Raw genomic sequence first — 24,524 nt, forward strand, 5'->3', positions numbered from 1 at the left:
TAGATTACAGTATGCACGTTTGTGTTTCCCCATGTTTATCGTTCAACGTTGTGCTCTTCTGAATGGCCTAAGCTACTTTGTTGGTAGTTGGAAATAAGAGGTTGCATGTTGTACTCTTCCTTTGTGTTATCTATTACTTCTATATGTTGTATCTTGACTTTCAAAATTTGAGGGTTATGTGAAGTGTTGAGGGACATTTGGGCCACTGTGTTGATCCATATTCTTATTTTATCTTTATCTTCATGTGCTCTTTTTGAGATCCAAAAGCTTCATGACCATGACAAGTAACTCATATGCAACTATATGCTAAGAATTAATTCACCACTCTTGGTTCCTATGACCCTAAATAATCGAGTCCCCGTGTCTTTGCATGTTTGTGATTTTGTAGGTATCATGTGCCATGTCTTGTAGGCATTCCATAGAAACATCTCTCTGTGTTCAAATGCCACATCTCTTGTCTCCTTAGACTGAATTGTGTGCCACTTTATAGAACACACTCTATTCTAAGGAGGGCTATTATATTTGCACCATCTACATTTCTATAATTTAAAAAGATAAATTGATCTTATTTGTTCCCTTTGTGAAGACCAATTCACTATCTATTTTATCTCATAACTTTTTGGAGGCCAATCCACTATTTATTTTATTTCTTGCCTTTATGGGGGCCAAATCAATATCTTTTTCCATCTACCTTTGTGGAGGTCAAACCACTATCAAAATTATGTGTGCACTATTCAATGACTATCTAGCATAATACAACTTGCTACCCATACTGGTGTAAACTTAATATTCACTATCTCATGATTTGTATTTGATTTCCATTGCGTTCTAATTATTATGTTGCTCACCACTATCTCATGAAGTCAAGTATTTTCCCTTAATGCAACTTCACAGTGATAAAATACTCTTCTTGCCCTTAGTATCTTGGTATAATCTCTCTCTAAATATCTTTCTTTACTTTATCTGGCATCTCACATAAGATAGCTCATTAAAATGGGGGCATTGATTTGATTATGTGTTTATTTAGTGCAAGTAGATTGGCCAATTGAGATGCAAATAATGCAAATCACATATGACAAAAAAATACTAGAAATGATCAAATCCAATACATCAAAGTAAGCACTGTGAAATATCATAAATTATTCAAGATGCATGTGCATTGAAGAGACAAACAAGTGTTGTAAAAGTGATCCAAAATGGTGAATAAGCCTTAGAGGAAACTTAAGAAGTGATCTAAGTGACGAAGAAGATAAGAATGAGACCAAAAAAAAAAGGAGGTTCTAAGGAACCAAACAAATTCCCAATGGCCCTATCAGAGGAGGTGTAACACTGCTATAGACAACAAGTGTAATGCTCTAATGTCCACCTTTAATCTACAAATTTGTGGGATGGTTGTACACACTGCAATTCTCTCTACAATGCACATGTATCTTGAATAATTTACAATATTCCAGAGTGCTTACTTTGGTGTATCAAATATGATCATTTCTAGTATTTTGTTGTCATATGTGATTTATTCTTATCAATTTGGATAAGTATATCATAATATCTCTATCTTTTCTTCTTATATCCATTATCATTTATTAGATTGTTGATCATAAATTTCTTATTTGTCCATGAAGGTGGAAACACCAAAATAGGGATCCTCATTTTGGTAGACCTCTAAAACAAGCAACCACAATGTTCTCCTTATCATCGTGAATGCAAGCTCAAAAAGTGGATCAAATTGACATTTGGAGAGGTTCCATCAAAGAGTTGTGGGATTTTTGTTCCCATCTCTTGTATTTACACCACTTACTCTTAACTCTACTCTACTTTTTGTTATATATTTAGCTTAGGTTCCTTTCTCAATGTTTACTTTATCACCTTGTACATTTTTGGTACAACCCTTTGCACCCTACATAAGATGTACATGTGTTGTACTATTTTTTTTTATCAAAACATTTAGTCTACTTCATATACTAAATTATATTATATGAATATAATTTAGAAAACAATATCTCATATTTCTTAAAAAAATAAAAAATAAAAAAATCTTTTCCAACCCTTACTCCAACCAAAGCTTAGCTCATACGCCAAGTATCAAGTAATCAGAAATGTGGCCTAAGGGAAGAAAAAAGTAATGAATAAAGTAAAATGTGGAAAACCGAAAAACTAAATATATACCTAGTTATTTCATTAGATAATTTTAAAGTTTTAAAGAAAAAGGTTATTAAAATCGGCGCCGGCTTTCTGCCTTGCACGGTCTATATCGGCGCCGGCTTTCTTTATTGTACGGTCTTATCAAGCCAACTAAAACATTTTTCCTTTTAAATAGCCTACCAAAATTTAGTTAAATGGTTTTTTTAGGGTTTTGTTATTGTTTTAAATTTGGGTGTTAGTGCTTTCTTCTTTGGCAAGAAAGTGCCGTTTAAGAGAGATACTTTGAATCGAATCGGGTTAAAACAAAATCACCATGATAAGAAGCTATGAATATCTTGTTTCAGACGGTAAGTCAAGCAACTTCCTGTTTGAGATAAGATGCAATTAAATTCTTGCACAACTGGCTTTTTGGGAAGATATATATGTATCTGTTTTCCACTGCTGTTATTCATTCATCAGTTTTCTACCTGGGGAAAATCGCCAAGAAATTTTGGGATCCATAGTCACAAGCTATCAATCAATAACTTTGTTTTTCTATGTGATTTTAGCAAGTGGGCATTGAATAATAACAATTAGTCTGTTTGGGAGATGACCTAACTAGTGATTTGAATTGAGTTAAGAATATGCCAGTTTAAATCATATTCTGTTGTTAAGCGTGTTTGATGTTGAGGTTAGGTTGGTGAAGATTCAGAACTAGTATGTTATGAAGCTGACGGCTTAAATATACATTTAAGGTTTTGAATTCTAGACAAAGTGTTAAATAGTCAAAATTGTCTTATTTTTCCAAGCTTAATTTTTTCCTCCATATCTAATGTTTAAGGATGGCTGTCATGAAGCTTACTTGCAGTGATTGGGTGAGAGGAAGTGTTATTGGAGTGGGGGCATTTGGTACGGTCAGCCTGGCCATGGATAAAGTCACTGGAGAGCTACTTGCTGTGAAATCTATTGAATGCAAGGAAGAGAGAAAGGGAGATCTTTTGGCTATGGAGAATGAGATAAGCATTCTGAAGAAACTGGACTCGCCATGGATTGTGAAGTATTTGGGTGAGAGTTACAGTGAAGATGGTGGTGTATGCAGGAGGAATTTGTTAATGGAATACATGGCCGGAGGAAGTGTAGCAGATAATTTGCAGAGATTTGGAGGGCCATTGGAAGAGTCTGTCATTCGCATCTATGTCAGAGACATTCTCAGAGGCATTGAGTATCTTCATAGCCAGGGGATAGTGCATTCTGATATCAAGGGAAAGAATGTGCTTGTGGGGGATTCTGGTGTAAAGTTAGCAGACTTTGGGTCAGCTAAAGTGATGTCAAATGAGAGAGAGAGTGGCAAAGTTGAAGTAAGTGGGACTCTTCTATGGATGGCTCCAGAGGTGGTGAATCAAGTGGAGAGGGGTCCCCCTTGTGATATATGGTCCTTGGGATGTACACTTGTGGAGATGGCCACTGGCAGACCTCCATGGACTGACATCTCTCATCCTTTGGCTGCCATGTACAAAATTGGGTGCACTGATGAACTGCCAGAGTTCCCAAAGACTCTTTCTCCTGAAGGCCATGATTTTCTACAGAAATGCTTTCATAGGGACCCCAAGAAAAGGTGGACTAGTACCCAATTGCTGACCCACCCTTTTATCAGTGAAAGAGTGCCAAAATCTCCCAAAAGTACTTTGGATTTTCCCTTTGGACAATACCAGTTGGATATGTCAATCTCTAGTGAAACACTTTTTGCTTCAATTGCTCCATTGTCTTTGCCTGGAGATGAGCCTAGTCATATGGAGGAGGAAGAAATGGGCCAAAGTCATGGTCAAGCAAAAAGGATGTTTGAGGCAAGCCCTTCTCCTCGCCAGAGAATAGCAAAACTGGCTCAGAAAAGTTGTGGTGGAAGAAAGAAAACAAGTGGTAATAGGCCTAAGAAGGGTACGACTAACTGGACTGTTGTTAGGTGCCGAAAGAACTGTACACCTCCCATGGTGGACAGCCTCTTTTCAGATTTCATTAATGGATCCCTTGTCCACTGTAATGCCAAATCTCAGTGCAGTGAATTGAAAAGCTTCCACTGCCAACATTTGAACGCTAGCCATGACGATAAGATTGAGAAGGGCCTCAATAGTAACATGTGTATTCAATTCCATTGCATGAATCGGCCTTCTTCATCAAGTAATGTATCCAATTCCATTCCTAAGAACAATTTTAATAACGTTGTAATTCATGACAGAAGAAATAGTCTATCAAGATTCAAATCAAAGTTGCTGAAGATCTGTAGCAGGACACCATGTATTATTAAAATCTCGGACGCAGTTCTACAGTCCATGTTGAAGACATGGCTTTCCCAAAATTGTACAAGAAGTGAGAATTGGTGCAAGTTTTGTACCTGTGACTTTTGCATATATGCAATTAAGTGTTGCCATGTGAGAAGTTTTGTTTGTAATTGCAGATTAATAATAAGTTATAATAAATATTTGTTTCTATTTGCTTGGTTTTCTATGGACTGGTGTCTTGCTTTTGAAAACAGTCCTGTAATTAGATTTTTGGCGGAGAAAAAATTAAAAACAAGCAAGCAGAGATAAGCTCCAAAACAGAGCTTAAAACCCCACATATCAGTATCACAAATATTTTGTAATTTTTTATAAAAATAGTAATAATACTTAGTTCCAACTATTTAAATTGGGGGAGGACTCTAGTTCTCAGTTAAGAACAAAGAACATTTATTTAAACTACACTTTCCTGGGTGGGTCTACCCTATCTTTGGAGAGGCTTCTGCAAGTTTTTGTTCCCTTGTTTCTAGTTGTCTAGTTGTTGTTCTATAGCTGTAATTTGATATTTTTAAGACTAAATGCTCCATCTTTATCTTTTTACAAAGGATCTCCACCTTTTGAAATTCTTGTTTAATACATAAATGATATATCCACTTTGAAATTCTTGTTTAATTGATAAATGACATATTCACTTTCAATTTAAGAAGCATTTGAAATGGAGCAGTAATTATTATAATTTTTCTAATCAACAATTATAATTCAAGATGTAGTAAATCTTTGATTTCATTAATTTTTTCTTCCGTAACTTTGTTGGATTGCATAATTAGTAGAGTTCTTCCTAATACATATAAATCAATATAACAAAACAATTGTGAGAGAATAAAATAGAGCAAAGAGCAAAAGTACACATTGAAAAATTAGATTCAATCTTACAAATCATCCCTATCCTATAGACTTCATCTAGATAAACACAAACCTTACAAAATCTAAGATAAAAAAACTAATAAAAAGTGTTCACTTTTAATCGTCCCACATATGCAATCTTTTTTTTTTATCAAGCTTTAAATCGTCTACATATTTAGGACAATTTCTTAAATTTGAATTAATCTATATTAAGTTATACCTATGTGTAGATGTTATTTATTTTTTATTTTTTATTTTTTATTTTTACATTAGACTAGATTAAAGAAAGGATATTTTTTTCCTTTTTACATATGTCCTCTATTGTTACTTGACTAACCTGCATTTTCTTTTAGATTTAGACTTCTAAGACCTAACCAACTTGGAACTTCAGTAAGACTCCTTGAATGAAAATAAATCTAACATTAGTGGTGGTTGTATCTTCTTGCCTTGGAAATCTTGGTATTGGTATTGCTCATGTGCACCATGGGTGACCTTCACTTAGGAGATTGTTATCATAAAGTTACAATAATTTAGATTTAACTATTGGAAATGACTAATTATTGGAAATTATTTTCAGTGTCATTGAAGAGCTCTTGGATGACATTTGTTGCAATGGGAATTCTTTGAAATTTTTTATTTTATTGATAATCTTATCTTGTTTAACCATGAAGGATTCTTGAAAATTTTTATTTTTTTTTTGATGGAGGGTTCAAACTTGCGAGGCAACCCAGCGAAGCACAAAGCCTGCGAGCTACCAACCAGCAAAGGCCACCACATAGACGTTTTAAAAACTCAATACGGGCCCACTCGTGCCTAAAACTTCTTCGGCTTACAGCCAAAGATTGAGGGGCATCCACCCGTCAAAATCACCCAGGGCACGATCCCGGCCTCATTCCTTATGATGTCAGAGCCTTGCACTCAGCAAGACTTGATCCCTGGTGGGCTCTTTGTGAGCCATTCAACTTCACCAGTAGACCAAGGGCCCATTGACATTCTTGAAATTTTTGGTGGTTGTTATAAGTTTATTACTTGTCAAATATGATAGGTGACATGTATTATATTTTTCAAAGGAAGGGGATTTCAGCCTTTTCAAACTATTCTCCAACACTTTTCAAAAAATTGTAAGACATTTAATTTCTCCTTGCATGACCAATATGAAGTCAAAGTCGCACAGACACATGCAGTGTCCAGAATCATTTTTAAAAATTCAATTTTACTAACTTGTATTCGTCGATCTTTGCACTGTTTGTCTATAGGTATCATGACTATGCATAGCTACACTCTTGGGACACGTACCCACTTATTGAGTACTCAGTGGAGAGTCATTGCTAATGACCTTGATTAAGATTTCTGATTTTTATTTTTAGTTTCTCTTTGTGTGTCAGCTTGTTATTTATAAAGCTTAATTCAATATGTAATCAGTTTGAAACTTTGATACAATACTGATTACCAGTAAACCATATCAATGTTCAATTCAGAAGTTTATCATTTGCAATATGTCATTGTCATAACTTGTATGGTTTATGATCTTGTTTATGTTTAAAGTCTGCCTTCTTTGTTAAGCATCTAAACATTTATCATAGATTATTACTACTGTTTACAAACATATTGCAAATTTGAAACTGAAAACAATACATTACATATGCAAACTTTACCAATGTTCATGACTCATATTCAGATTTTCTATAAATATTACATTATATTTATTTAATAAGGTTTGACTAAGAACCCCATCCCCTATTTAGAAAAATAGCCATACCAGCACCATTAAGTATTCAAGGGCCTCGCCCTGTGCATCCTTGGTTTATCATGCCACATTGTGTTCTTCTCTGCTCAAATTATTCTCAGTAATTGTTTTGGTTTGAGATTCCCAAAAAGGTAATGAATTATGCCAGTGCAATGCATATTTCCTGCCATTGTAGCTACATACATCTCTTCACTTGACTAGTAAAAGATCCATTTTATCTTCCTGGCAATCATTTCCTCTGTATTTGAAATCTATCATCAAGTATCTCATATTTCATAGATTGAGTAAAAAGTAATAACAAGACAAATTACTGAGGTTGGGGGAGACTCATGAAATATGCCAGCTGTGAGAGAGTAGTAAGTACCATAAAACAAAGACAACGCTGGCCAAGACATGCACAAAACAATGAGAACAACTCCATAATCAAGAGCAATTCCACTAAAATGAGAACAACAATGGGTGGTTATCATTGCAATCACAAAAATAGAGAGTAAATCCACTACAATGTATGAAGAAAGTGGAGCCATTGAATAGAAAAAGTGTCGGCCATCCCAAACATGATTCCATACTTGTGTTGCACAAAGATAGATATTGAAGGTATAAACTTTCTTATGTAAAACTCCTACTCAAATGTAAATTACTGGTAACATCATCCCCTCCACATTGGAATATAATTATTGGTCTACTCGTTGACATCAGTACAAACTACAAAGGCCCCACACATACAAGAAAATATAGCCCTGGCGCTGAGCCATCATAACAAATAACAAACATGCTTTCTTCAAGCTCAAAGTCAAAACTATAAGCTGTAAGCCAATGAAGAACCATTAAATTTGTCATTCCGGCATAAAATTACAACCCTTTTGGCTTTCCAGCCAACATGAACAACCCATTGGGGAATTCAACTCAAATGGCAAAACCTGGCATTTATTAAATTCTGATCGACGTAGCTTCGGTTGCCACTGCCATTTTGTAGAACTCTTGATAGTTTCAACTATTCTACAACTTTACAAATCAAGAAATCAAAAGCCCATAGAAAAAAGTCAGCTGATTGACTGGCCATTTCTGTAGCTATTCACATTTTGACTAGAAAATTTGATACGTCCCATATTATCAATCATCATTTGTACCCAGTTCATCAAATGCTGATTTAAGTTTAGGAATAATTTTCTCTAACATAAGCCTGAAACCAACTGAACTGTTGTTCTGAGAAACTTGGTCGAAATTCAATGGCACTTCTGAGAGAGATCCAACCTCAGCACCCTTCATAAAGGCATCGCAAGCACAAAGAATGGATTGACCACATCTTCGAAAGTGATCTTTAATAAAAATTTCAAAATGCTGACATACAGAAAAAGTTAATAAACATCAACAGAACTCTCTCCAAAAATAGAAGCAAAACAGAACTAACTCTTATTCCATCACAAGAACTCGTACCTGTGGAGGTCTGTGGAGAAGATATAACATTAGCTTGCATGTCAATAAAAATGAATTCTCATTGTAAGCAAGAGAATTTTTTTCTCCTTCAGCTGTGCCAACTTGTTTATCATATCCTGCCTCATTGAAGTATGGTCTTGCATTCAGTACAAGTCCCTGAAGTGAAACAAGGACTTGAAGAATGCTGGAAGATGTCGGGTCCCAAACTTCATTTCCTCTGCCAGTCCATGTGTTAAGAAGACTTAAGCAGACCTTTCCAGTTTCATATAAATTGGGATTCAATCTCAACCCACGAGAATGGTAGTATACTGCCTGGAAAATTAATGCTAAGCATTATTGATTACACAATACTTGACACAAAATAAATTTAGATCCTTCCAATTAGAAAATCAAGACCCACTTCTGCAATGTTTTAAATCACTTACTGGTGGCGCTTGAGGGTATTCGGATGGAAGATAAATATCAAAGAAAAAAAGACCATCTTGATATGGAGTTCCACTAGCTCCAATGATCACAGCTCTAAGCAAATCTATACGATCCTCATAGACTCGAACATAAATACTCTCTGACCAAACAAAAAATTGAGTTTGTTGATTCAAATAGTATAATCCGCTAAAGAGTAAATCTATCCAGTCCTCATAGACTCGAAAATAAATGCTCTCTAACCAACAACAAAATTGAGTTTGTCGATTCGTATCAAATAGTATAATCTGCTAAAGAAAAATTGAATCAACACTTACCAGGTAAATTTTTTTCAAGAAGACTCCACTCTTGCTGAACTTTCTTTGACCATTTTCTATCATTACAATTCTGTCAGGGAAAATAAAGATAAATTTAATTATTATAAAATTTACAATCGTATTCATTTCAACCAGAACAAACCAGACAATCACATTAAACTGCAGATTGCATGCAAAATACCTGTGCAGTTTCATTGAAAAAGTAATGGTCTGCAGGGTCCTGAACACTGTCAAAGTGTTTGAATGAGCTCTGACTATCAATAATAGAAACAGGTAACTTGTGCATTTCATGTAAGTTTTGTTTAATATCAATAGGTATGCTCCTTGTCAAATCACCTTCAGTGGAAACGTCCATTTGATTTTGGTCATCTTTAGTGTCTTTCACATTGTTGTGGTCACTGCAATCTAAATGCATTTTATCACCCAAGTCTGAAGTTTCTAGCAAAGAAGTCAAACCATCTTTATTGCATATGGAATCACCACTATGATCCGGATGACAACTATCTCTTGTAAGTTGCTCTCCTTCAGTGCCACTAGCCCCTGTCCAGTCAGTTTTCTTTCCAATCCCATGTTTCTGCAGAGATTGCTCTGGAGAACTTGGATCCAATGTGTCTGATGAATTCTTAGAACCTCTGAACCCAAGGAAACCAGTGGCAAGCCTGGCAACAAATCCAAAAGCTCGCAATATTGATGTGTTGGCATCGCTGCTTTTGTGCAAGTTTTCATTTGAAGCATGTACAGGACCTGTACCCTGGTCCATTACAGGTTCTACGTTTTGCTCCACCTGTTTCAAAATGCACAGGAATATAGTTATAAAAGACTTACTCAAAAGGGCATCCTAAAAGCTAAGCATCAATTAGCCTTATTTTAAGAATTTATCTTACCTGCTGCTCCTCGGCATCAAATGCAGTCATCATATTATCATCAACAGTTTCCCAACTTGCAGCATCATCAGTATCATCCTCATCAAAACTACTTTGAGTTGACTCTGTATCATCATCCCTGCCAACTACGAAAATTGCTTGTGGTCCAACCTACAACATACAAGAAAGTAATTAAACAAGAAAAATCAGACACCCATATGCTTTTTTTTTTTTTCAAATGGCCATATGTAAATTATGCATGTTATTTAGAGAAAATCAACATGGAGCACTTAGTAATGCAATCTGAAAATCTACCAAATCGTAAATGCATTGTTTCTCATTTTCCCCCACATTCACCAATTTCCAATTTGATATGCAACCTACTATTCAAAACAACTATCCTTTCCTAGTTATCCTCAAGTCTGCCAAGAGAGAAGACACATGGGGAATGAAGCAGTTAGTAAGGAAGACATGGGAGGCCCAACTCAGATATAAGATTTCATGGTGAGAAAATGGGAATGTCGAAAGGCTCATGAAGATTGAAGATATCTGGCTCATGAATATGGATGCTAATAGGCCTTCAATGGATAAAGATGGAGGAAATCAAATTAGGGTACCCTGCTATGCTGGTCCAGCACATCCAACCAGGTCAGTATAGGACTTTTCCTGAAATGATGATGACAGATGTAGAACTATGGTATCCTGATATGATATGCTGGCTCTTATCCATTTCAGCTTCCTGTTATGTCAAACTGGGTCATACTATCATAAAGATGAAGATGATGGATGGCCAGTTTTAGAACTGATAGAGTGATTATCGATATCATTACTTATCAATAATGCTTGATTGGTTCAGTGTTGAGACGCAAACAAACTCTCAAACACATAGCTCCTCCAATCAAAAGGATTTCTAGCATCTTCTTATTAAGAACAGCCTAGCCGTCACCTTAATCTCTATTCTGTATATCATTTGGTGAACTTCAATACAAGACTTAAGTGACTAATGTTTTTTCTTCACCAGTCTATGGTGACATTAAATATAATGAAATAGTGTTCCAATTCTTTATCTACATAACAAATTTACAATATAAGATTCTGCAAATGGACAGTTCCAGAACTGGTAATCCTACATAAATTTAGAATTCTTTACTATTACACATTTCATGACAAATATTTTGGCATAAAAATGACAGCAAGAATAGATAATAGATACAAGAAAAACAAAAGAGCACTTACCTTTGTAACTGTTCCATCTGCCCACATAACTTCAATTTCCCCATCTTTAACACCTATAATATTCCCAATCCACGAGAAATCCAAATCTTCAGCATTTGCAACAACTTTAGCCTTGCGACGCCTTCTTGAAGCCCCCTGCTGCAAAGAAGCATCCATATTTTTGGTATCACTTACATATTTTGTCTGACTGTCAATCTCTTTATCATCACCAATGTGATCCTCAAAATCGGAGCCAAGATTAGTCTTTTGTCGCTTTTTCATATTTCTTTGTTCTGATGATGGATCTGATTTAACATACTCCCCACATTTTGACTCAATCTCACAATCTTTATCAATCTTTGCCTCAGTTTCACAGTCTTTTTCATCAACTGACATTTTAACAGCGTCAGACACATGGGACACCTCTTCGGCAGGGGGAAGCCGTATCACAATGTCCCCAATAAAATAATTAAAATCTGGATGCTCAACTAGGTCATAAACACTCACTATCTCTTCATTGTCAAACTCTCGAGGATCCTCTGGTCGAGACACAGGTTTCTGCCATCTTATTATGGCAGTACGTTCTTTTGAATCCACCGTTTTCACAACTCCTATGCGTCTAGTTTGAGAATCTTCTCCATCCTCATCGGAACCCTTCTCTAGCACATACTGCTCAGGCCAGAAATCATGCTCTCCAAGATTATCAACGGCAAACAAGACCTTTGAATCTAATCCAAGTGACTTTGTACCACCTTGCCAAAGTACATCAACCTTTGTCTTTGTGTTAACAATAAGCAGTGCTGATTCAAGAACATCATCTTTCTTAGGAAGTTTTTTATCACGTTTCACTTTGCGCTTACGATATTTCTTGCGGTGTGAATGTGTCATAATTTTTGATCCAAGGCCAGTAGAATCCTGTGCTGGTACGGTGCCATTCTTGACTGATACTGAAGTATCATGGGAAGATGAATCATAAGCAGGCAAGTTATCAGAGTCCGTTGTTAATTCTGTATCCTTATCTGGTAGGTCATCATGTTTCTCAGGGAAACTTATGCCTGATTTCCTTCCAGATATTGGGAGGAAACACCAATCACCTAGTTGCCAATTCGCATATGAAAAACAAGACAAAAGCTTTAGATGTTTAGGGTCTTGCATATCTGCAGGGACACTTGTTGACTTCATAGTAGATGAAGGATTTGCCGCAGAAATCCAGTAAACATATACTGAACCTGCCTCAACATTACTGACTGTACCCTCCATTCGAGATGCCTTCCATGTACCTCGGAGCCATCTAGCATTCTTGAAGATAACTGAAGAAGTAGCCCGTACACGCTGACCTGGATAATAAGGAAAGTTTGTATCTTCAAAAACATTCTTAGAAACTGATGTAAGGCGCTCAGGGTCTGCCCTCATTACTTTACACTTTGAACCATCATCAAACAAAACTGTGACATTATCTATAACCTCAACAACCCGGCCCAACCAAGATTCATAAAGTACATAATCTTCTTCTGTGAAGGCTCTTATCCGTTTCAGCTTCCTGCTAGGGACATCTGTTTTAACTTGTCCAGACGGCATCTTCAAGTCAACAAAAAGGTCAATGCCGACTACTGTACCTGTCTGTCCTTTTGGATCTGAAATAGATGCAACAATATCACCATGCATAAAGCTTCTATCAACTACAACAAGATCTTCAAGTTTCTCAGTTGTCTCAACAAGATTTGACCAAACTACACGAGCATGATCTCCTGAAACAGATTCAGCATCATCATCTTCTTCAGTATCAGAATCTGAGGAGTCTGAATCACCTGCAACTCTAGTTACCATTCCAAACACACCCTCTTCTGCTCTACTTTGGACTACATCTGATCTGTAAACACTTGCAATAAGAGGCTTCTTTACCAATTTTAGAGCAGACCCAGTTTCCCTTGTAGTTGTCAATACATTGTTTGCAACAGAAAGATCTTTTGGTTCCGAGTCACAGACATTTTCAGAGCAACTGTCAGAACTGAAAACACAGCTCTTGCCATGAGAATCGGTGGAACTAATTAAACATTTCTCCTCTAAGCAAGCAGAATGCTCTAATTCTGTTAAGGCAACATCTACATTATCACAAATGTCCCCCATTAAGGTTGCAAATAGACTCCCACAGTAAGCTCTGATAATAGTGGTTAATAAAATATCTACCTGCAGAAGCAAGAAAAACATAGTGGAAAGTGTAAAACAAAATATTAATCTGAGGGAGAACATATATATCTTAAATGTGTAACTTATCTAAAATACAACAATAGACATTAGTCTCAAGTTCAGCATAAATATCTCAAATACATTTATTTATAACAAGATACACCTATGCTAGTTTCAATAGTTCTATATGTTATTTTAGATATTAAAATATATAGCTTTTTTATTTATTTATTTTTATTTGAACTATTTTATTTTACTTTTGAAAACTAGTTAAAAACAAAACAAATTATTTACTGTAGACATAATTTCTACAGTCCATAATATTGAATAAAAGATTTAAGAACAAATAGTAGGGTTTGGAGAGGAAAACCACAAAGGGTGCCTAGAGATTGCTCAACAGAATTAAGCCCAAGAACACATATTATCTACTGCCTCACCCTAACATTTTTCCTCCATTCCCGTATAATTTGTTGTGGAGATAAGGAATAAATAAACACAAAGCTAGATTGACAAGGCTCCATGAATATCTTAGTTAATGATGTATCAAAGAACATGGATGTCTAACCACATTGCATACATACATATCAAACATATATGCTACCTCCTGCATGCCACTCTCTCTCTCTCTCTCTCTCTATATATATATATATGCAGCATTCGGTAGCAAGATTATAATTTAGAGTGGCATGCAGGAGGTAGCATATATGTTTGATATGTGTGTGTGTGTGTATATATAGATAGATAGATAGATAGTTCAAAGTCTTCTTCGCCTTATTCTTCCATGCTTTGGTTTGAGATGCATTCTCTAGCTCTGCTCCAGGCACTGGTTGGCTGGGCTGTGGTTTCTTCCCCTTGGTTCCCATTGGCTTTCTCTTGGATCAGTTGATGGCCTCTTCCAGCTTCTGGCTTCTATTGCCTTGGCTTCTCCTTTTACTCACTTTTTCATCTAATCTCTATGGAGTCGTCATTCTGTTATCATCATCTCATCTCTATGGAGCTGTCATTCTGTTATCGATTGTTGTAATCACTTCTGTTGGATTCAATAGAAATGGGTGCTACCCCCTTGGTAGTAATTTTCCTTTACATATATATATAATCTGCTATGATTTCTTTTGTACTAATGTCTTCATACAATCAGTTTTCCAACATTTTATACCTTAACATCTCTATGAAGAAAGACAACCTTTGGAATTCATTGGAATTCTCATATCCTTATCTGCCATTTTGTCATTGATAGATTCTGCGTATTTAATGTTCATGTGATCTTGCCAGTTAGCTGTCAATTTCTTCTTGGTTATTTTCATCGTGCTCATTGTATTTTTTGTATGCACTCACCTTGCTCATATTAAAAATGCAGTGATAAAAAATAGTTAGGTTTTGGCTTGATTGCAGTTCACTTTACATTTCAAATCCTGACTTCATAGATTGTATTGTCCTTCCCAGCAGTGTACTTATTCTGGGATGACGGGAGAAAACTGATTAGTTGACCATGGAGTTGCATGACTATGTCCCAGAGAACTGACAACTTGACGTCTGAAAAGGATATCTTGGAGAATTGATTAAAGTTAAAAATAAAAATGAAGAATTAGAAGAAAATATGAAGTGATATGACAAACAATCTAATATACTCACAAAGGAAAACAATTCTCAGAAAAATGAAATATCGAAGTGAAAGCAGAAAATTATTTGTAAGCTGAATTATTTGAAGCATACCTAAAGAGAAATGTGTGCTTCAGGTGTAAGCCTGCGCTATGTAATGTCTCATGTGATATAAATAGTTTTTGTTATTCATTTGATATATGTGATACAGCTAAAGATAAAAAGTGCAAAGGTGGAGACAAAAACTTTCGATCTATGAATCTTGCCAGTTGTGAAGATATAAAGGATGTTTTGCAAGAAAGGGTTGTGAAGGAAAAAGTTTGGGAAAGAAAATAGACAGCCCATACCAAGTGTAAGGCTAGAGAATTAAGACCTCGGCTATAATAGAAGTAAAGAAATTATAAATAAGGTTACAAGTGATATGGTTAGCAACAAGTTTATTCAAGAAATGTAGTGGTTTCAACATCTTCATTAAAACAGGCAAAGGCATAAATGGGAAACATGTTGGGATCTTCATCCTTGTACTATTTGTATATTTAGAACCATTCTAAAAAATTACTTTGGAATAGAAAGTAGAAGAAACAACCAATGAAATATAGTCTACAAATAAATTGTGGATGGATTGGGGTATCTTGTTGGCAAAAGGTCAAAAATGTTGTACAAGCATAAATATTCTCATGCCAAGTAAAATGGCAATCAAGCACACTTTGAATTTTTGAATTGGGTGATAAATAATAAATTGTTATGACTGAAAGGAAGTAATTGTCTTGCTATATGTTATTAGTGAATCAAATATATTAATATTAGATAACATTTCATCAAAAAACTAGCAAACAATGGAGATATCTACCTAGTTTTGTATATCAATAAATTAGTTGGTAGACATATTCACAAAGGAGATGCATGAACTGAAACATCCCTGTCATCCCTCAATTTCGCCAAATTTCAGAAACCCCTCAAGAATGTCATGAAAAAATAGATAACACCACGGGACAACTTGTCATCCTAGAGATGGATAGGGGGACATCTAGACATCCCCTGACCGTCTCAAGGATGGCTAACCATCCCCTACAGCCCAACCACATTTTATATCATTAAAAAGACAAAAAATAGAAGTAATGAAAAAATAAATCTCTATCCTTGCTTGTTCATGCTTGCCACTTTTAGTCCAAACTGGCCATTGAAATTAAAACAAAGGAGATGCATGAACTGAAACATCCCTGTCATCCCTCAATTTCACCAAATTTCAGAAACCCCTCAAGAATGTCATGAAAAAATAGATAACACCACGGGAGATGGATACGGGGACATCTAGACATCCCCTGACTGTCTCAAGGATGGCTAACCATCCCCTACAGCCCAAACACATTTTATATCATTAAAAAGACAAAAAATAGAAGTGATAAAAAAATAAATCTCTATCCTTGCTTGTTCATGCTTGCCACTTTTAGTCCAAACTGGCCATTGAAATTAAATATGAACCAGCACATAGTAATCCTCTTCATATAGGTTTCTTATCCTCTTAAATAGCTTTTGTCAAGGATGTTCAATCTTCTATCTTCTTAATTTTATTACGAAAACATTCATCCATATTGTGATTTTTGGTTTCTGCATCCCTCATGTTCTCATGAATGCAGTCATAAAAATAGCAAAAGCACTAGCTTAAATAGTTGGTTCCTCTAGAGATAAACTCATATACAGCCATGAAGTATTTGCATAGAAAGTTAGAACCTGTATTTGCTACATTCTAGCCTTGATTTTTACTAAAAACTATGGGAGAAGGAAGCAATCAGAAAAGGAATACTACGGTCTACCTATTCCATCTTACGCTTCAGAAGATCAATCCCTCATCCCATAGCCTCTTTCTAGTAATAAGATCACACATCGCTTGCCTAGTCTTTCTTTCCTTCCTAGTACATAGAAAACTATCATACATGTGTAGTTGCTGATCACTGGGACATAGAAATGTTTGGACATAGAAATGTTTGGAGTAATGAGAATTCCTTTCAAGTCAATTGTACTGAGTACTAAATGATCCATTAAATTAGAAGGCAAGATCTCAAGCTTTGGTGTACAGCTTTACGTGCTAATTAATTTACTGAACCCAAACTATGATACAAATATTTGAAATTTTCTACATTTTTAAAAATTCTCGCTAGTTTAATAGTTATCCTCCTAACATCTCCTAAAAAAGGGCTCCTACCCCTCAATGTCCCCTTATCCCTAGTCATCCCCATCCCAGAAACTTTGAGTAACATAAGAAAATTCAACATCTAAAAAAGGATTTGATATGCTGAAGCAACCAATGGTAAAAATTAAGGGTTTGTTGGTCTAATCTAGACTATCGATTTCTCCTACTACTCATTAAATAATTGCTACCATGATTAAAAAAAGGGTAGACACATTGGAAGCCTAAAAGTAAACTTAGTAGAGAGAATCACATATAACAATCCTATAAAGTTATAAGAATTTGAATTTTGAATTTTTTGGTCTTTTTGGTATAGCGCTTGGAATATGACCATGAGAAGGATTGAAAAGAAACATTGTCAACAATAAGAAACAATTACTTTTAGTACATATTAAAAAAATTACCTGCTGGCTACATCTCCTATTTTTATTATCTGGCTATTTTAGTCAATCTTGTCTCTATTTTTTGTATAACATTTTTATCTTTCTTTCCACACGAAAATTTCCTTATAGCATCAAAGACATGTAAGGGCAGATATTCAAACCTTTGACCAAGGGCCACATGAATTCCATCAATGTTGAGGAATGAAATTTGCAGTCATTGCATTTATATATGTCATATATAAATGCCTTTTAGGGAAGCCGCTAAGCTTGTATGGTGGGGCTTGCCCGTGGTTGACAGGAAGACCTCAAAATTTGAGCCTTCAAACAAATTTTCTGTCCCATAGGCTATTTTTGGCCTCGTGGACGTTAAAATTTTATCTATCTATCTATCTATAAGTTGTAGCATTGATTGTACAGGACTTTGCTACATCTAAAAGGTTGTTGTGTTGATTGCAAAGATTGTTGCTGGATCTAACAAGATGTAGCATTGATCATAGAGATTGTTTTCTAAAAAAGTTGTAGAATTGACCACAGAGATTATTGTTGAATCTGAAAATTTGTAGCATTGATCGCATAGATTGTTGTTGAATGTAGAAAGTTGTAGCATAGATCACAAAGATTATGGCTGAATTGAAACAGTTGCAGCATTAATCACATAGATCGCTGCAAAATCTGTGAAGATTTTGATAGCAAATATCCTTGCAAATGACTCAAATACTTTCATTGATACAACTATTATAGACAACTGTGAAGATTTTGATAGCAAATATCCTTACAAATGACTCCAACACTTTTATTGATACAACTATTAAAGACAACTTGTTATGGATAATGATGAAGGAAGGGAATCGAAGGTCAAAACAAGGATTAGTTTGCATACTTTCAAGAAGGAATTGGCGTTAAATATCCTTCATTTTAACATAAAAATCTTTTCAATATTTTTATAAGATACCCTAACTACACGTTTGATGATTCTGGCAGAGATTTTTATCAAGATCTTTTGCTTCTGGAATCACTGAGTGAGAATTTACAGCATAATTCATAAGATGGGCTAACTAAATCTACAAGCAATGGTGGTTCAAATCTTAACTACGAGCTTCCTGGATCACAGTGATAGAATCTTTAAACTATTTAACATGATACAAGATTAAATTTCTGAGGCTTCAACTAATGGTTAAAATTTTGAGGATATACTTTTGGAGTCACTGTGTCGAAATCTTAGACATAATTCATATTTTAATTTAAATGTATGAAGCTTTCATCAGTGATCAAAATTTCAATTACGTGCGCGGAAATCTTAAACATAATTCATCGAATACCCTGATTCAGGATTTTCAAATCAGAGAAAATATAATGGGAAAGTGTTTTGGTCTTCTTTCGGGGAAAATTCTTAATCACTTATTTTTTACCATAAAAATAATCACGGGCTATAAAGATGTCATTTCTTATCTTTTATATCAAAAAATATTATCTCAAAATGAGAAAATTGCATTGGTGATAAATACAGAACAGAACGCTCCATAAGAGTCTACAACTACAGGTAGCAGCCAACGACGGAAACCGATGAGTTTAGTTGACGTTAAAAACTCCTACACTTTCTATAAAATTTAATCAATTCAAACATGTATCTAATCGTATGCCAAATGCTAACCCTAAATTTCAAATCACCACTCAACAAAGATTAAGAAGAAGAAAACATACGATAGGGATTTCAAAATTTATTTCCACACCGATCGTTTCTCCACCAACAAGAACGAAGAAACAAACACGGGGCACAATGCTTTGCGGCCTCGTAACAGTTGAAAACAATTCCTGGGTTTTCAGTTTTTAAAATAGATCTGGAGAGCGAGACGTATCGACTCACCTTATTCAGTGGGAGGTATGGTGTTCGAATCTTGCCTTAACAATTGAGAGATCCCGTGCTCGAATCTCGCCTCCGTAATTGGGACGTTGCAGAATCGAATCCGACCAAACTGTGATAGGTAAGGTTTTCCTCTCTTCTTATGTAGGGGAAAAATGAATGAATCCGCTAGAAATTTTGGTTTTTATATCTTAGTTTTTCTTTTTAAAACACAGCTGAGGAAGCGGATCGACCTGCACTTCGCAACGGATAAACAAATTTTATTTCAAATTGGGCGTATACACACATGAAAATTTGCTTGTATATATAGCAACGTATATACAGTGTATATGTATTCCATTCTTTTCCATTCGTACGTTTCCGTTGGATTTAGTTGCAAGTTAATAAGAATTTCTCAATATTATATTGAAGACTAGCGAGCTGTGTGGGACCCGCCTCTAAATTTGTGGCCAGGCTGGTAGTTGGCTCTATTTCTAAATTATGATAAAAACAACTCAATATTTGAAGAAAGCAAAATGTTTGAAAAGTGATTGAAGGGGAAATACATGCAGGCAACGAAGCATTATTTCTTCATATTTATGTCGCATTGTAGCTTCAACGTTAGTATGTGGTGGTTTGGATGGTAGTTTTTAAATATTTAAGTGTAATATTATTTTTAATTAATTTTTTGATTAAAAATATTTAAAGAAAAAATCAAATATTATGAAATAGTCAATTTAAAAACAATCTTTCATAAATACAATCATGGTTAAACAATTTTTTCAAAGAAATTTGTAAAAGAAGAATTTTAAGATCCTAGTTTAATTTCTTAAAATTGATTTACAATTGCGAAGAACAATTTTAAACCTTTAAAAATTTCAAAGTTTTGAACATTTTTTTTTAAATTCTCATATTTGAGATTAGTTTCAAAATGTGACAAAATGTGACAAAATAACAACTCAAAATCTCCAATATAGAAGACTAAATAGATTTTTAAAAATAAAAGACTCGAATATTATAGAATTTTTTTTTAAAAGAATAGTTTAGTAATTAATTTCTTTAGTTAAGCCACTTAAGTCAACTTTATTTTGAAAGATGAAGTTCTAATTTTATAATAAAGGTTTTTACGTGAAAGGAACATCTGCAACTTAATGTGTTTTAAGAAGGGTTCTTTTTATGTGAGTGTCTAGGTATACAATTAGATGGGATAATATACAATCAGGCTGCAGTAGTACTAGGATGGGTGAACTCCCGGGAAGTCCTAGTGCTTCACCCTTGTGAGCATCACCTAGATCCAATGAGTGCTAAGTGTTCCATTTATTCTCATGAGAGATGGATTCATGTTGAATCACTACTCATGAAACATGGGTCAATGAGTTTGACTCAAAATCACACAGTTAAATCCTGATAGCAATATCACAATCTGACTTGCTGTGGAAATTATCTCCTACTTATCAATTGATGAGCTTAAGGGGCTTTCTAATGAATGGTTCATGAGGCACAACACTTGGTGAAGGTTTTCCAAATGGGGTTGCAAGCTTTGGGTTTAACCATGGAGGAAACTCCATAGTTAAGTGTGCTCATTTTGGAGTAGTACTAGGATGGGTGACCTCCCAGGAAGTCCTGGTGCTTCACCCCTGTGAGCATCATCTAGATCCAATAAGTGCTAAGTGTTCCATTTATTTTCATGAGAGATGGATTTGTGTTGAATCACTACCCATGAAACATGGGTCAATGAGTTTGACTCAAAATCACACAGTTAAATCCTAATAGCAATATCACAATTCTTTCTTTTGTTTAAAAATATCCTCAAATGTTGATTTTCTCCATTTTGTAACTTCCCTCCTTATATTCTCTAATCTTTTTGACACTCTAAAGATAGTCCCCCCCTCACAGGTATGCACTACCATCTTTGGATATACTCTCTAAAATTTGGAGGTAAATGCATGTCATGTCCCCTTTTCAAATAATTAAAAAATAATAATCTTTGCTAAGGCAGGCAGGCCCAAGAAAGTGAAGTTTCGGAAAAAGGGGGTTAATCTTTGGAAACCGTTGGACTAATAAATGAAAATTATTATTAAAATATGTTTCATTAACCTCTCTTGGACGTGAGTTACGGTTATGCCCTCTTTTAAGGGGTTTGGAGGCATTTTGGGTTGATTGGAGAACTTGATTTTTGCTCATTCTTTGTTATTCTTGAGAGGCTGCCAAACCTGTGGAGAAGGAGACCCAAGAACGGGAGTTTGCAAGTTTCCAGGGAGACCCAAGAACGAGAGTTTGCAGGTTTCTAGGAAGGCTAAGGACGGGAGTTTGAAGCCATTCCATGTGCATGCTCATACATAGTTTGCCTTTGTGCTGAACAGTGCAGATTTGTGAGTTTTCGGGTGTATTTTTTTTAAGAGTTTGGTGTTTCCGGTTGAGTATTTCATATCAGTTTGGGTTGCTGCTATATATCAGACTTTAAGGTGTTAAAATAGAGCTGAATATATGGATTGGGACGTGATTGAACTTTTGAGATAGATTATTAGTGTTTTTGTGGTGTTTCCAGGCATTTTTGTGTTAATTTCGGGAGCCCGATGAGCATAGTTTTTGTCCTACATTTGAGAACTGTTGTGTAAAGGCTATATGGATCTGGAAATTTCATTTTGTAGGCTTTTATGCTACTGAAATTTCTGTAAAAATGTCCACTTTCAGATTTATTAATTATAGGTGAAGCTGTGAAGCTTTTGGCACAATTTCTGGCATACCCGATTTGGGGTTTCTTGAAAAATTTGGTGGATCTTTGTGATATTAGTTGTTTGATCTTGAAAATCTGATTAGAGGTTGGAAATATCATGTAAAATTAGAAAAGGGACATTTCAGTGGTATCAGGGCCATGATCTTGCCAGCCTAAGGGTTTGTAGAAGTTGCAGGTCAATTTTGACAACGACCCAGATCTTGCATGTCAGTTTTGACAACTACCCAGATCTTGCATGTCAGTTTTGACAACTACCCAGATTTTGCATGTCATAATTTATGGTTGCATGTTGCTTCTAATCAACTGCATGTCAAAATTTATGGTTGCATTCTACTTCTAATCATTTGCATGTTAGTTCTTGGTGAATTTGGTGGTTGCATGTTGCTTCTAATCAGCTGCATGTCAAAATTTATGGTTGCATGCAACTAAGTGAAAGAGAAAAAAGATATTTGCAGGGAGAAAAGAATAAAGAAATTTTGATCAAACCTCCAATTGAAAGTAAAAGTACAAAATCCAAGGAGGGAAAAAGTATGGCTAATCCAGATGAGATGGCAAAGAAATTCTTCCAAGACATCCAAAATACTCAGAAGCAAACAGTGGATAGTTTGGCAAAAACTAGAGAGGCTTTGATAATATTGACAGAAAAACTACAAGGAGTTTCATCTATTAATGAGAAAGGGAGCACTTTAGAGGAGCCAAGAAATCTGAAATCCACACCATCTAAATCAACCAAAACTATTTTCTTGCCTGCAGATGAGCCACTAGTACCAAATCCAGCCATTAATCCTGTGGAAGAGGTTACAGGTAACTTGATTACATTAAGAGCTACTTACGATGGCTTAGATGATGACTTTCGTAGTTCGGTTCCTTTTAGAGAATATGTGGATATGATGAACACTTTGATGCCTAAGAAAGAGTACAGAAGGGAGCATGACATAAGTGGAAGAGAGCTAAAAAATAAAATAAGCAAGTTTATAGCACCTACTTTTGATGGAACAAATAAAATTTCAGCTAGAGCATGGCTACAAAAATTACAGACCTTCTTCACACTTAACCCCATGAAGGAGAGTGATGCTATTCAAATTGCAAGTCTACACTTGGAAGATGCAGCCTATGATTGGTGGTATCATGGAATGACTACTCAAGGTCATGATCAGGTAACTACATTTGATGATTTTAGTCAAAGAGTGATAGATATATTTGACCTCAAGGATGATGATTATGAGGATGTTGTTGTGCATGATGGTGAGATACTTGGTAGAGATGAGCAGACATTGAGCATTCATGACTTTTCTGAGAGAGAGTACCAGGCACAGTTAGATGCTTCGTCACATGAGGTTGAGGCTAGTAGTACTTCACATGATTTATCCTGCCAACTGAAGGTGAGTGAAGACAGTATTGTGACTACATTATCTTATCATGATAGGTATGTGAAATTAGTTGGTATTGGTCATATTACTCAAGTGAAGATTTTGCTTGAGTTACTAGCTGATTATAGTTTACGGATATGGACTCGAGATTGTTACATTGGCGTTTGGGATTTAGTTGACTGGAGATCTTTAACACTTTTTGGTAGCAGTGTTTGTTTGGGTGCTATCATGGATTTGATTAATAGATTACACGGTGTTGTCTTTTCTTGTGCCAGTATCTTGTCTGATGTTGGTATTAGTTTTTATACACCGATGTTGGGCTTTGTTCATATATCCAATCGACCATACTTGCTGGAATGTGTTGATGATATTTTATATTTGGCAGTGTGTATAGATGAGTCCCAGGATCATATTGGCATTGATGACATCCAGGAGGATGCAGTGGGCAGTTTTGAAGACTTAGTTTCCTTGGGTATAGAGGAGTTGGACAGCAATGCTAATGTTTTTGATACTCCGTATGTTGATATGAGCTTTAGATTTGATTCACAGGATATGGATGGTAATACTCTAGAGACTAGTAACTTTGAGGATACTCCTTTAGACAGTGCATCAGAGGAGGTTTGTAGGAGACAGTCAAGCCAGTGCCATCATGTGTCTAATCAGTTGAGAGTTAGTGATTGAGACATTGCTATCACTTGCCAGCATTTCGATGCTACTCGTTAGTTGTTAGCAATTTATGGATGGGGTTCTCCTACTAGTGATGAGCAGGGAGGCAGTTATCTTTCCTTGACAGAGTTTCACTCTTTATGGGAGGTTATTCAGATTTTGAGACATAATTATATGCAGTTGGTAGCCGACAGAGATTATCTTATGGAGTGGGGCAGTACATCATATGATGCATTGTTGGCCAAGGAAGATGAG

At 35.5% G+C, this 24,524-nt stretch overlaps 2 protein-coding genes across 6 annotated transcripts; one reads left to right on the forward strand and one right to left on the reverse strand.

Annotated features, from left to right (window-relative positions):
- The first annotated feature begins 2,341 nt into the window (after positions 1–2,341).
- LOC149550520 (uncharacterized) lies at positions 2,342–4,752 on the forward strand. 4 transcript variants are annotated; one of them, XM_089795101.1, is made up of 2 exons: positions 2,342–2,489; positions 2,979–4,752. In XM_089795101.1, exons 1-2 carry the CDS (start codon positions 2,469–2,471, stop codon positions 4,704–4,706), a joined length of 1,749 nt encoding a protein of 582 aa, XP_089651227.1. In that variant the 5' UTR covers positions 2,342–2,468; the 3' UTR covers positions 4,707–4,752. The 4 variants fall into 4 exon arrangements, with proteins under 4 accessions (XP_089651227.1, XP_089651229.1, XP_089651228.1 ...); XM_089795103.1 differs by having other exon boundaries at positions 2,374–2,489; positions 2,990–4,750; XM_089795102.1 differs by lacking the exon at positions 2,342–2,489 and adding an exon at positions 2,505–2,876 and having other exon boundaries at positions 2,979–4,750.
- A 2,736-nt stretch (positions 4,753–7,488) lies between these two features.
- On the reverse strand, positions 7,489–19,882 carry UBC23 (ubiquitin-conjugating enzyme 23). Of its 2 annotated transcripts, none has more exons than XM_089793520.1 (8): positions 19,521–19,882; positions 11,321–13,486; positions 10,106–10,255; positions 9,403–10,005; positions 9,222–9,291; positions 8,907–9,046; positions 8,482–8,793; positions 7,489–8,385 (listed from the first exon to the last, which is right to left on the reverse strand). In XM_089793520.1, the coding sequence occupies exons 2-8, from the start codon at positions 13,424–13,426 to the stop codon at positions 8,158–8,160; spliced, it is 3,609 nt and encodes a 1,202-aa protein (XP_089649646.1). In that variant the 5' UTR covers positions 13,427–13,486; positions 19,521–19,882; the 3' UTR covers positions 7,489–8,157. The 2 variants fall into 2 exon arrangements, with proteins under 2 accessions (XP_089649646.1, XP_089649647.1); XM_089793521.1 differs by having other exon boundaries at positions 19,358–19,530.
- Between the last annotated feature and the right edge of the window lie 4,642 nt (positions 19,883–24,524).

The sequence above is a fragment of the Cupressus sempervirens genome, chromosome 7 (assembly GCF_028749045.1).
Source record: "Cupressus sempervirens isolate cs-2001-9-10 chromosome 7, ASM2874904v1, whole genome shotgun sequence".
In the NCBI taxonomy this organism is placed as follows: Eukaryota; Viridiplantae; Streptophyta; class Pinopsida; order Cupressales; family Cupressaceae; genus Cupressus; species Cupressus sempervirens.

Coding starts and splice junctions, on each gene's coding strand:
- LOC149550520 (XM_089795101.1), top strand. CDS start 2,469: ATGAATATCTTGTTTCAGACG. Junction 2,490..2,978: donor TGAATATCTTGTTTCAGACG/GTAAGTCAAGCA, acceptor GCTGTCATGAAG/CTTACTTGCAGTGATTGGGT.
- UBC23 (XM_089793520.1), bottom strand. CDS start 13,426: ATGGGGGACATTTGTGATAATGTAGATGTTGCCTTAACAGAATTAGAG. Junction 10,006..10,105: donor TTGATGCCGAGGAGCAGCAG/GTAAGATAAATT, acceptor ATTTTGAAACAG/GTGGAGCAAAACGTAGAACC. Junction 8,386..8,481: donor TTCTCCACAGACCTCCACAG/GTACGAGTTCTT, acceptor TCTGTATGTCAG/CATTTTGAAATTTTTATTAA.